The sequence below is a fragment of the Oncorhynchus masou genome, chromosome 10 (assembly GCF_036934945.1).
Source record: "Oncorhynchus masou masou isolate Uvic2021 chromosome 10, UVic_Omas_1.1, whole genome shotgun sequence".
In the NCBI taxonomy this organism is placed as follows: domain Eukaryota; kingdom Metazoa; phylum Chordata; class Actinopteri; order Salmoniformes; family Salmonidae; genus Oncorhynchus; species Oncorhynchus masou.
In genome coordinates, this window is record NC_088221.1 from 5,891,621 (window position 1) to 5,906,072 (window position 14,452).

At 39.2% G+C, this 14,452-nt stretch overlaps 1 protein-coding gene across 11 annotated transcripts in view; it reads right to left on the reverse strand.

Annotated features, from left to right (window-relative positions):
* Positions 1–14,452, reverse strand: part of LOC135547078 (poly(rC)-binding protein 3) — a 164,305-nt gene that overhangs the window by 42,899 nt on the left and 106,954 nt on the right. For 7 of the 11 annotated variants that reach the window (XM_064975720.1, XM_064975719.1, XM_064975722.1 and 4 more), the window contains 2 exons: positions 7,609–7,778; positions 2,294–2,437 (listed from right to left, as the gene is read on the reverse strand). In XM_064975720.1, the coding sequence (XP_064831792.1) occupies positions 2,294–2,437; positions 7,609–7,683 (219 nt within the window). In that variant the 5' untranslated portion in view covers positions 7,684–7,778. The remainder of the gene's footprint in view (positions 1–2,293; positions 2,438–7,608; positions 7,779–14,452) is intronic. The other 4 variants (XM_064975726.1, XM_064975729.1, XM_064975727.1 and 1 more) reach the window with 2 other exon arrangements.

Consider the following 14,452-nt stretch of genomic DNA (forward strand, 5'->3'; position numbering starts at 1 on the left):
AATATGTACGCTCACCACGCTGCACTTTGGTCCACTTCTTACGACGCCCGTGACAGGGATCATATTTAGGTAAACTTTTCCCTACTTTTGTTTATTGGATCTTGTTTATATATTGTTGCTTTTGAGCCCTACACGGCTGTACGTTCGTTTGTTTGTTATTCTTTATTGTTTTGTTGCTGGTTCACATTTAAATAAAATATGATGAATCCAAATCAAGCTATGCCTTGGTCTACCCATTTCGCCGAGCGTTAGACAGGGAATTTTTACTGGGATTAAATGTCAGGAATTGTGAGTTTAAATGTATTTGGCTAATGTGTATGTAAACTTCCAACTGTATGTAAGGGATAAATGCTGACATTCTGTAGATTACCTTGAAAGTAATGGACGATGCAGTGGGATGAGGTGGAGTCAAGTCCCTTTGCAGAGTTAATTATTCCAAGGTCATGTACAGATCGGAGGCGTTTATCTCACTTATATTACAGTTGCAAAGAAAACAATATGAAAGCACACATTTACTGGTATAAATACTTTTTTCCCGTTGATGTTAACATTTTTATCTTTTTTTTAATAATTCATACTTTCTCATCTTCTGGTTGCCAGAGACGCGACCCAGTTGTTTGTTTGATTAGTTCGATATTTACGGACGCGACACAGCCGTTGGTTCTTTATGTTCCGTTGCCATGCTCAGTGGCAACATTCTTATTCCATGCTTGCTGCTAGCTAGCCAACTAGCTACGGCTACACAGTCACAACCTCCGCAGCTGAATAACAGGTTTATTCCGTTGTGTTTGTTTAAGCTGTTTATCCTGCTTATACCACAGTTGCCAAAGAAAACAATTTGAAGCACACATTTACCTGTAGAAATGACATTTTCTCGTAGATTTTTTTCATTTATATATAGTACCAGTCAAAAGTTTGGACACACCTACTCATTCAAACAGGTTTCTTTATTTTTGCTATTTCTACATTGTAAAATAATGAACACGAAAACTATGAATAAACGTGTGGAATTATTTAATGACCTCAAAAATATATTTTATATTTGAGATTATTTGGAGTAGCCACCCTTTGCCTTGATGACAGCTTTGCACACTCTTGGCATTATCTCAACCAGCTTCATGAGGAATGCTTTTCCAACAGACCAACACATACAGTTGAAGTTGGAAGTTTACATACACCTTAGCCAAATACATTTAAACTCGGTTTTTCACAATTCCTGACATTTAATCCCAGTAAAAATTACCTGTCATATGTCAGTTAGGATAACCACTTTATTTAAGAATGTGAAATGTCAGAATAATAGTAGAGAGAATGATGTATTTCAGCTTTATTTTTTTCATCACATTCCCAGTGGGTCAGAAGTTTACATACACTCAATTAGTATTTGGTAGCATTGTCTTCAAATTGTTTAACTTGGGTCAAACGTTTTGGGCAGCCTTCCACAAGCTTCCCACAATAAGTTGCATGAATTTTGGCCCATTCATCCTCAGCGTGTGCTGAGCGGCCTTTCAGGTTATGTTGATATAAGACTCGTTTTACTGTGGATATAGAACTTTTGTACCTGTTTCCTCCAGCATCTTTGCACAAACTCCTTTGGGAACTCCTTTGCTGTTGTTCTGGGATTGATTTGCACTTTTCCCACCAAATTTTTGCACTTTTCGTACGTTCATATCTAGGAAACAGAATGTGTCTCCTTCCTGAGCGGTATGACGGCTGCGTGGTCCCATTGTGTTTATACTTGCGTACTATTGTTTGTACAGATGAACGTGGTACTTTCAGGCATTTGGAAATTTCTCCCAAGGATGAACCAGACTTGTGGAGGTCTACAATTCTTTTTAGTTCTTTGAAGATTTCTTTTGATTTTCCCATGATGTCAATCAAAGATGCACTGACTTTGAAGGTAGGCCTTAAAATACATCCACAGGTACACCTCCAATTGACTCAAATGATATCAATTAGCCTATCAGTAGCTTCTAAAGCCATGACATAATTTTCTGGAATAATAATAATTTCCAAGCTGTTTTAAGGCACAGTCAATTTAGTGTATGTAAACTTCTGACCCACTGAAATTGTGATACAGTGAATTATAGTGAAATAATCTGTCAACTATAGTTGGAAAACTTACTTGTGTCATGCACAAGGTAGATGTCCTAACCAACTTACCAAAACTGTAGTTTGTTACAAGAAATTTGTGGAGTGGTTGAACAACAATTTTTAATGACTCTAACATAGTGTATTTAAACTTCTGACTTCAACTTTAGTGTTGAACAGTTGTTGGCTGATTTTCCTTTACTCTGTGATCCAACTCATCCCAAACCATCTCAACTGGGTTCAGGTTGTGTGATTGTGGAGGACAGGTCAGCAGAAGCAGCAACCCATCACTCTCCTTGGTCAAGTAGCCCTTACACAGCCTGGTGGTGTGATTTGCTTCATCGTCCTGTTAAAAAACAAATGATAGTCCCACTAAGCACAAACCAGATGGGATGGCGTATCGCTGTAGAATACTGTGATAGTTATACTGGTTATGTGTGCCTTGCATTTTGAATAAATTACTGACAGTGTCACCAGAAAAGCACCCCCAAACCATCACACCTCCTCCTCCATGCTTCACGGTGGGAACCACACATGCTAAGATCCTCCATTCACCTACTCTGCATCTCACAAAGACCCGGAGGGGTTGGAACTGAAAATCGAACATTTGGAATCATCAGACCCAAGGACAGATTTCCACCTGTCTAATGTCCATTGCTCGTGTTCCTTGGCCCAAGCAAGTCTCTTGTTCTTATTGGGGTCTTTTGTAGTGGTTTCTTTGCAGCAATTTGACTGTGAAGGCCTGATAAATGCAGTCCTCGTGAGAGCCAGTTTCATCATCATCTTTATGGTTTTTGTGACTGCACTTGTAGAAACTTTCAAAGTTCTTGAGATCTTCAGTACTGACTGAACTTCATGTCTTAAAGTAATGATGGCATTCCATGTGACTACCTCACGAAGCTGGTTGAGAGAATGCCAAGCGTGTGCAAAGCTGTCATCAAGGCAAAGGGTGGCTATTTTGAAGAATCTCAAAATGTAAATATATTTTGATATTTTTCACACTTTTTCCATTTGTGCTATTTCATAGTTTTGATGTCTTCACTATTATTCTACAATGTAGAAAAGAGTCAAAATAAAGAAAAACCATGGAATGTAGGTTTAGTAGGTTTGTCCAAACTATTGACTGGTACTTGCATGTGAATTCATACTTTCTCATCTTTTGGTTGCTGACCCAGACATTTGTTCGATAACTTCGATATTTATGGACATGACCCAGTCTTTTGTTATTTACTGTATGTTACATTGCCATTCTTGCTGGCAATTATCTTATCCCTTGCTTGCTAGTTAGCCATCTAGCTATAGCTAACACAGTCATGACCTCTGCAGCCAGAATAACAATTAAGCAGTTGTTTTCTATTGACATTAATTTGTATACATCCATACCAATGAGCTGATAATGCAGATTTTGCCTGGCATAGCTATCAAAGTTTGCTTTCTCGTCAGGACACTCGACAACACTGACTGTTAATTATGAGGAGATCGCATAGCATATCAAATACTAGGCTAGAAGCGAGATACATTTTTTTCTTCTTGCAAAGCTGCCAATATGATGACCAAATTCAAAAATATCCGTTGCTGAAAACAACTGGTCTAACTAAACACATGTTGGAGGATTTGACATCTTTGGGGTTAGCCGTGAAGGTTACTAGAGAAATTCATGCTCATCACTGACGATATTAGGTCATTAGATGCACCCCAAAAATATGTCTCTGCAAAAACAAATCAATGCTAGCTAGCTAGCTATGTTTTTTCCTCGTCGGACCTGCGTTTACAACTCATTGAATTTAAGTTTGTGTAGTTATTTGTTTAGCTTTCTATAAGTTTGTAGCAAATATGGTCTGCATGTGTAGGCGCTTATTATGTCATGATTGCGTGTCCCGTTATCCAGCTTTAATGTCCATTCTATAATGCCCTTCTAGCCAATGAGAAACGAGTATTCAACAACGCTGTGGTATAAAAAAATGAATTATTGTCAACTCATAAGTTTATTTTTAGGCATTTGGTAATGGCTGATTAATCTTTTCAACACCATGTCTCTAGGTGGAAAAGTCCACCTAATTTTTACTCATGGTTTGACTCACCATTTCTTTAAATATTTATAAATGTATTTATATATATCATTGATGAGATATTTATTAATTGTTAATGAGTCAAATAAAATACATGGGTTTTTTAGACTCCCGTTTCCTGTAGTCCACGATCAGCTCCTTTCTCTTGCTGACGTTTGAGGGAACAGTAAAGTCTTTGAAATTGTTGCATGTTGAGTTCATATTTTTGTTTAGTGTAGCTCATCTGACTCACTGGGCAGCTCGCGACTGGTTACCCCTTTGTAATCCGTGATAGTTTGCCAGCCTTGCCACATCCAATGAGGTCGTAGCGGGATTTCTTATAAGCATCCAGATTAGTGTCCCGCTCCTTGAAAGCTGCAGCTCTAGCCTTTAGCTCAGTGCAGATGTTGTCTGTAATCCATAGCTTCAGTCATGTACAGTCATTGTGGGGACGACATCACCGATGCACTTATTAATGAAGCTGGTGGTAAACTACTCAATGTTATTGGATGAATCCTGCAACATATTCCAGTCTATACAAGTGAAACTGTCCTGTAGTTTATCATCCGCTTCATAAGATCACTTTCGTATTGAGCTTGTCACTGGTACTTCCTGTTTGAGTATTTGCTTGTAAGTAGGAATGACATGCTGGTAAAAATGAGCTGATAAAAATTTGGTAAAACTGATTTCAGTTGCCCTGCATTAAAATCAGTGGCCACCGGAAGTGCCACCTAGTGGATTTGCTTTTTCTTGTTTGTCTATGTCATTTATAAATGTGAATACATAAACTTACTAATACCTCAGTTGATGATTAATGTAGATCCTTATAAACCACTTATAAACCATTTAATCTAAAGAGTGCACTATACATATACTTTCTGAGCATTTATATATGACTTGCTCCTCCCCAAATCTGGCCACATTAGTAGGCATTACCTGATGCTCCACACTAGCCTAGCATGCTTAAAAAAAGGTAGTTTAATAAAACATTTGCGGTATTTCAATTTTCTCGATTTTGCAGATTGGATAATGGGGAAGTTAGGAGTACAGCGACACCTTCCATACCTGGATTGGGGTACATTTTCAAGCAATATCCCTTGTCCGTCACCGCGGCGAAAACATATTGGCATAGGACTAAACTTCAAGTGAGTATAGTGAGTATACAAAACATTAAGAACACCTGCTCTTTCCATGACACAGACTGACCAGGTGAAAGCTATGATCCCTCAATGATGTCACTTGTTAAATCGACTTCAATCAGTGTAGATGAAGGGGAGGAGACAGGTTACACAAGGATGTTTAAGCCTTGAGACGATTGAGACATGGATTGTGTATGTGTGCCATTCAGAGTGTGAAAGTGCAAGAAAAAATATCAAAGTGCCTTTGAACAGGGTATGGTAGTAGGTGTCAGATGCACCGGTTTGTGTCAAGAACTGCAACACCCCTGGGTCTTTCACGCTCAACAGTTTCCCGTGTGTATCAAGAACAGCCCACCAGGATGTTCTGAGGTGGGGTTCTACCACGCCTGCTCCCACGCCAGGCTCCCAGCATTACGTACTCCTGCCACCATCATCAGTGCGCACACCTTCCTGTCCCTGTCACATGTATCAGTGTATTATTGGACTCAATCACCTGTTTATTACCTCCCCTATATTTGTCAGTTCCCCACCTCTGCATTAATTGTCATTTGTCAATGTATACCCGTGTTTTTAATTTTTCCTTTATTTTACTAGGCAAGTCAGTTAAGAACAAATTCTTATTTTCAATGACGGCCAAGGAACAGTGGGTTAACTGCTTGTTCAGGGGATGAACAAGAGATTTGTACCTTGCCAGCTCGGGGATTCGAACTTGCAACCTTTTGGTTACTAGTCCAACGCTCTAACCACTACGCTACCCTGCCGCTGTCTTGTTCTCTGTCTATTCTTATTTAAATGTCAACTCCCCGTACCTGCTTCTCGACACCAGCGTCGGTCCTTACGGGTTCCTAATGTTTGTTTGGCATAATCAGTGTGTACAGTGCAGATTAGTGGCTGCAAAGTAGTTGATTAATAATTAGTCAATGGTTTATAAGGATTTACGTTAATCATCAAATGAGGTGTGCAAGTACTCACATTAACAAATGCACTCATTATCAATTAATAAATATCCCATTCATGAAATATTATAAATACATTTAAAAATATGTAAATAAATTCTCAGTCAAAATATTAATCAACCATTAACAAATGCATTATTTTACATTTACATTTAAGTCATTTAGCAGACGCTCTTATCCAGAGCGACTTACAAGTTAATTTTTACCTTTTTTTTTTATTTAACCAGGCAAGTCAGTTAAGAACACATTCTTATTTTCAATGACGGCCTGGGAACAGTGGGTTAACTGCCTGTTCAGGGGCAGAAGGACAGATTTGTACCTTGTCAACTCGGGGGTTTGAACTCACAACCTTCCGGTTTCTAGTCCAGCGCTCTAACCACTAGGCTACCCTGCCGCCCCACTTATAAATAATCAAAAGAGTTGACAATAACTCCTTTTAAATAGCTGGTTTATCAGTACATTATTATTAATTGACACATTTGGAACATACAATTTTAATTTATCAAACACCTTATGGTTTATTTTATCAATAATACATCATTTAAAATAGCGTTGAAAAATGCGTAAATAACTTAAAATATTGTTTATTGACATTTACAAATGTAAGAACAATGATTAATATATGGTAAGTACACTTTATAAACTGTTTATAAATGGGTTATTAAGGAACCTTAATATATAGTGTTACCACAGCTTTTCGAGGCATCACTTCATATTCACGAGCAAAGAGCCCAAGTGACAATTGCAATGGCAATTGCAAAGGTCGAACAACTACCCAATCTAACTGTTGCCAAACTAAAATATGCATGCAATCACTCTCTATCATCTTGGTCTGGTGCAGTACAACTAGGGAAGCCGGGCAGTGATGGCTTTGAGGGCTAATACTCTCTCACCTCTCCTCCATGGTCAAATGCACTCAGCATCACCCAGAAGGATAGGAGTCACCGGCAGCAAGCTTGCCAATTATTAACAACAACAATCATTCGAACCACATTCCCATCTCGCTTCTGTTTGGTTGTGAGATCACATTACAGTGTAGGAGATTACTATTTTGTATTTGAATTTCTGTTTTATAAAACGATACAAAACATACACATCCAAATGAAAAGATCATACAAACATCCACTACATCACACCTGCCCAGATCCACTAGCATACACCCCCATCTCCAATGCCCGCATGATGTTTGCGGTTTAATTTATTTTGTTTTGTCAAAGTTTGGTTTTGCAGAAACGGTCTGACGAGATGAAAGGAAAACGTTCACTTTATTTCATGATTCCATGTTCTGGGTGAGCTACTGTAATTCAGACATATATCAACTACTATCTAGGTTTCTCTTCCTTAACCACAGATGTAAGACTAGAGATTGCTTACTTTGCCATGCATGAGGAGGCGGATGGTGAGGGTGACATTGAGGCCGCCCTCTGGCTGGACTTTGTTGGGTTCCATACTGGGAGTGGAGGTGAAGAGAGGAGGAGTGTGGTCGTGAAGAGGGTTTCCTCAGGAATGGGAGGAGTGTGATGGTACAGTAGCCAGCCAGTCACCTGGAACACAACAAGGAGATACCAATATACCCAGAAAGGTTAGGTCATTCAATCAACTAATCAAAGTTTAGGTCGAGTGACTGATTTTAGACATGAGTACAAATTCTTCCATACAAACACAACAATAATTACTTTTCATGTTGGGTCCATTTAATTTGGATTTCAGACAATTTAGTAAATAAATGTAATTTCAGTTTACATGAAGTAGATTGTCTATAATAACATTTAATTTAAAATCTAATTGGGTTTCATTCCAGCCATGTACTGAAATAGCTGGAATTGACTTTGATGCTGGTCTGATCTGCTTGAATAGATATGACGGATCATCTTCATGAGAGTTTATAACACAAGAGGGAGCACCTCTCAAACTGTAACCAGGAAAGGCTTCTCAGATGTTGCTACAAGTAAGATAAAATGAATCAATAAGAAAAGTTTTAAAACAAACACATGAAATTAGTGACCATCCCAAGTAGATCTCAACTCATTCGTACACTTGCTACTGTACTTTTACCATTTTTAAAACACCTTTGACATCCGGCATGGCAGACTTCTCAGGAAGAGGGGGTTTTCAGTACACCAGTGCTGGAAAGTGATTTAAAGCCACAGTCTAAAAATGAGTTCAGCAGCCTTGCTAAGATCCTATAATCATATTTCACATCAATGTGCTGAACCTCAAATTGCAAATCCATCACCTCCACACATGGCTATCATCACCTCCACACTTGGCTATGGAAGGGTTGGAGAGTAACTGATTACATGTAATCACTAACATGTAATCTGATTACGGAAAACAATCGCTGTAACATTAGTTATGTTAACAGTGAAAATATTGTAATCAGATTACAGATACTTTAAAAAAACTAGATGATTACTTATTGGACTACTTTTACATTCAGAAGGGATGTTTGTTAAGGGTACTGAGTTTGCATAATCCAAACGTTATCTTACTGTTTAAAATGTTGGAAGGGTAACCAGTTACAGTAACAGAGAAAGTAGCCTACCCAACCCCGATTAGAAAGTTGCCTACCCAACCCTGATTTCGGGGCTTCCAATTTTGACTTCCTCATTTAAGTACCAGGATCAAGGTACAGAAAAAGTGTCCAAGCTCACCTGAAGGCAATACAATGTAGCAGTTTACATACACTACATGACCAAAAGTATGTGGATACCTGCTCGTCAAAAATCGAATTCCAAAATTATGGACATTTATACGTAGTTGGTCCCCCTTTGCTGCTATAACAGTCTCCACTCTTCTAGGAAGGCTTCAACTAGATGCTGGAACATTGCTGCGGAACCTGCTTCCATTCAGCCACAAGATTATTAGTGAGGTCAGGCAGTGATGTTGGGCGATTAGGCCTGGATAGCAGTCGGTGTTCTATTTCATCCCAAAGGTGTTTGATGGGGTTGAGGTCAGGGCTCTGTGCAGGCCAGCAAAGTTCTTCCACACTAATCTCGACAAATCGTTTCTGTATGGACCTCGCTTGTACACACGGGGAGCATTGTCATGCTGAAACAGGAAAGGGCCTTCCCCAAACTGTTGCCACAAAGTTAGAAGCACAGAATCATCTAGAATGTAATTGCATGCTGTAGGATTAAGATTTTCCTTCACTGGAACTAAGGGTCCTAGCCCGAACCATGAAAAACAGCCCCAGACCACTATTCCTCCTTCACCAAACTTTATAGTTTACACTATGCATTCGGGCAGGTAGCATTCTCCTGGCATCCGCCAAACCCAGATTCGTCCGTCGGACTGCCAGATGATGAAGCTGATTCATCAATCCAGAGAACGTGTTTTCACTACTCCAGAGTCCAATGACGACTAGCTTTACACCACTCCAGCCAACGCTTGGCATTGCGCATGGTGATCTTAGGGTTGTGTGCGGCTGCTCTGCCATGGAAACCCATTTCATGAAACTGATGACGAACAGTTCTTGTGCTGATGTTGCTTCAAGAGGCAGTTTGGAACTTGGTAGTGAGTGTTGCAATCGAGGACAGACAATTTTCACACACTACGTGCTTCAGCACTCGGTAGTCCCCTTCTGTGAGCTTATGTGGTCTACCACTTCGCGGCTGAGCCGTTGTTGTTCCTAGACGTTTCCACCTCACCAATACAGCATTTACAGTTGACCGGGGCAGCTGTCTTGTTGAATCCTAAGACGGTGCCACATTGAAAGTCACTGAGCTCTCCAGTTCGGGTCATTCTACTGCCAATGTTAGTCTATATAGATTGTATGACTGTGTGCTCGATTTTATACACATCTCAGCAATGATTGTGGCTTAAATAGCCAAATCCACAAATTTGAAGTTGTGTCCACATACTATTGGTGTAAATAAAGTGGTTCTTAACTGACAACTTAATTTTGACCTATAGTTTCTTAGGAAATGGCCCCTTCGGAAATGTTGTGATTTCATAGTCAGGTCTTTTTTTGGTTTTGTTCATTTATAGAATGAGAAAGTGTGTGCCAAAACATTGTAACTGAAAATTTAAGAAAGGATGATTGATATTTAAATGCGTCTTTGAAAACGTAATGGTGCAGCATTACTTCCTCCTCATTATTCCTGAAGAACATCCATTATGAGTGGATGGTGCCCCCTTCTGCCTCCCAGACACAGTGACACATACACCTCTACTCTAGGCCATACAACTATCTTTGATACAGCAGCGGAGCACAATTGTGTTCAGTTTTAATGGGTCATATGGGTCTTTGATCAAGGGATTGAGAGACTGAAATACGCCATAACTTGGGTCTGTTGCAGTCCATCCAGAGTTATCAAGGGGCAGTGTGTCATGCTTTGACACAGGAGTGGACATGAGTCATTGATGCAAAAATAAATCAAGTTCACATACATTTTTGTCTGATTGAGTTTAAGTGTGTCTGTTAGCACGTGAGTGTATGTATGCATGTGTGTGTGTGCTGCGTGTCTATGCCAGTGTGAGTTTTTCTGAGCATAAGATAGAGATAAAAAGATTAATAGATAGGAAGAGGGTACATGGATGAGTGCTATGATAACAGCCAACCAGTAGTGCTCCCAATCCTATGCAAAATGGGGCATGCTGTACAAACATGAAATAAACTATTTGTTGGTTTTCTCCATCAGTGGACATACAAGAAACATGCTGGATAAGGTAATTGAAATTAGTCATCGAGGGAAAAAAATACACAATGTTTTCCTAAATTAAATAATTTTTCCCAGCTTCCTGTTCCACAGACAGTGGAGTATGTTACGGTCAGTGGAAGTCACCCCTACTACTCCCTCCTGGCCGTTACCACTGCAGTTCATTGTGTGGAATTCACACATTCATATATCAGAGTAACACTTCATTTGTAAGTGCTGGTCCTTTTTCTATACAACCCCATATCACTCTCTACCACACATCACCACTGCCCTTTAGAAACCTTTTGTGTGGCAGCCACTCTCTCTAGTTGTCTTGACACGCTGACCAGCATAGTCTTCAATATCAAACACAATCACGCTTCATAGCTGGTGCCAGATTTGAACCTCCAACCTCTGCCTAAAAAGCAAGTCACAGGGTCGGGGTATGGGCAAGGGGTCGTTTCTGCTGGACGGACCATACATTTGAATAAGCTTCAATTTAGAATGATAATCCCATCCCATTGCAGGATATGATACATAACATTATAACAATAGAAGTCATTTTTATTTGTGGTGTGTGTAATTTAATGTAATTTGCGTATTTTCCTTGTAGTTATTAGGAGCATTATCTCTCGTGACGTGTGATGTAGAAAGAGGGTCAGGCTTTCCGCTAAAGTGCTTCTGGCCCCTTCTTTGTTGCTAGCTATTAAATCTAATCATGCTTAAAATCTTTTTGGGATAGGGGGCAGCATTTTCACTTTTGGATGAATAGCGTGCCGAGAGTGAACAGACTCCTACTCTGTCCCAGATGCTAATATATGCATATTATTAGTAGTATTGGATAGAAAACACTCTGAAGTTTCTAAAACTGGTTGAATGATGTCTGTGAGTATAACAGAACTCATATGGCAGGCGAAAACCTGAGAAACTGGTTTGAGGATTCTACTATAAAGGAGGGGCTCATGAGACATTTACATTTACATTTAAGTCATTTGAGTCAGTGGTCTGGCAGAGTGTCTCAGGCTCGTGACGCACGCTCCCGACAGAGTTAGCTCTCATTCCAGTGCTTTTCTTCAGACATAAGAATTCTCCGGTTGGAACATTATTGATGTTTTATGTTAAAAACATCCTAAAGATTGATTCCATACATCGTTTGACTTGTTTCTACGACCTGTAATGGAACTTTTAAAGTTTTTGTCTGGACGAAGTGCTCGCGCCTCATGAAGATGGATTACTGGGCTGAACACGCTAACAACAAGTGGCTATTTGGATATAAATGATGGACTTTATGGAGCAAATCAGTCATTTATTGTCGAACTGGATTCCTAGGAGTGCCTTCTGATGAAGATCATCAAAGGTAAGTGAATATTTATAGTGTTATTTCAACTTCTGTTGACTCCAAAATGGCGGATATTTCGTTGGCTGGATTGGGCTCTGAGCGCCGTTCTCAGATTATGCTTTTTCCGTAAAGTTTTTTTGAAATCTGACACAGAGGTTGCATTAAGGAGAATGACACTTGTATCTTTTGTCAATGGTTATTATGAGTATTTCTGCAAAATCACTGGATGTTTTGGAATCAAAATATTACGACCGTAACACGCCAATGTAAACTGAGATTTTTGGATATAAATATGCACATTATCGAACAAAGTATACATGTATTGTGTAACATAATGTACTATGAGTGTCATCTGATGAAATTCATCAAAGTTTAGTGATTCATTTTATCTATATTTCTGCTTTTTGTGACTCCTATCTCTGGCTGGAAAAATGGCTATTTTTTTGTCTTGGCGGTGATCTAACATGATCATATGTTGTGCTTTCGCTGTAAAGCATTTTTTAAATCTTCATGATGGTAGATTGACAAGACGTTTATCTTTCATTTGCTGTGTTGGACTTATTAATGTGGGAAAGTTACATATTTCTAAATATTTTTGAATTTCGCGTGCTGCCTTTTCAGTGGAACGTTGTCGAGGGGTTCCGCTAGCGGAACGCCTGCGCTAGAAAGGTTCATGGCTGGTCTAACTGCTTCCCAAATTGTATTTTTTCCTTTTTTCTCTCATTTGTTTGTTGAAAATGAAATTCTGTTGACAGTATATTTGTAACCACACCAATCTACACCAAATCCCAATTACGTGAAATCACCTGTGACTGGGAGTCAAGTAATGTAACAATTTCATCTGCAAAGATCACTATTGTTGTAAAATAGTCACGTATTTTCTAGTGAGGGTTTGTTACAATCACCCTCAATGCATATAAACAGCAAAGTGTCTTTGATTCATAACTAGTTCTCATTTTTTGGCTGTTTTCATGGACACAGCGAGTCAGGACTGTGTTACAACAAATGTCCAGCGATGCAGAATTAACCTAGGGCTATCATCTCTTTTCTCCATACCAAAGAACCCAAACATGACCCTTCTCACTAAACTGTCTCGATAAAATGTTCTTTTTCAAATTGAGATTATGAATCGAAATCTAACTGAGACCACAGGCTCTTTTATTAATTAGTTTGAAACTGGGAAATGTTTTTTCTATCCTCACCCGATAGGAAAAATATTGTGTTTGAATGAGCTTACTATTGCAAGAAGGTAATCTATCCGCTATCAAACTATTCAGGATCAATGTAGGCAATGTAATGAAAATAATTCAGGCTCCCTCCTCAAAAATAATTTATAAATAAAGTAATGAGACATTGAAGAGGACACAACCCAAACAGTGAGATGACCGTCAGTAGGCTTGATTATCTCTGAATGCTTTATTATTTATTTTCTCTGTGGCATAACTCAAGAGGTGGATTTTGACCGTGTATTCTATTGGTGGTCTACTCTGCAGCATTCGATGTAAGCCAATAAGAAGGCTGTTTCCTGACCATTTTGCTGAGATATTGTAATTGTTGGGTTCGAGGTAGATCAATTGAGCATCCTTTAAAAAACATTGAATGCCACACAGTATTTTATAAAATAGTAAAAATGATCTCCTTTATTTCCAAAAATCATGGACATGATCTTAAAACCTGGCTGACAATTAGTATAGTCTAGGTCCGCAGATCAAGTTCTTCTAGGCTGAGCTCAAGGGAACTTGACAGAGAGACCTGGCTATATCGAGAACCATGATTTATCGTATTAGCCACATCACTACTCCTGTTAGGGGATAAACGACTGCAGTGTAACAGGAAGTGACAGTGTTTATTAGCGACACTGTTGCTCATGTGAGAATTCAGGGTAAATTACCGACTGGGGGCATGAGGGCTTTTTCCCCTCCTCTCACAAACCCTCCTCAGCCATAACCCACAATGCACTGCATTAAAGAAGAGACCAAATAGGACCAAAAAAGGAGATGATGAGAAAAAGTAACAGAAAGAAGAAAGGAGGAATGTGGGAAAAGGGTGCTTGGGGCTACCATCCTGCTTTCTCTCCACTCCAAATTGTGTTTTTTCTGAAAGAATGACACAGATATTAGCAGAAACAAATTGCTTTCCCCCCACATGCTCAGTGTAGACAGTCCATTCAGACAGAATATGAAAAGAGCGGAACTACTTTTTTCATGAAGACAACTCATACATGTACCAAACAAAGCAC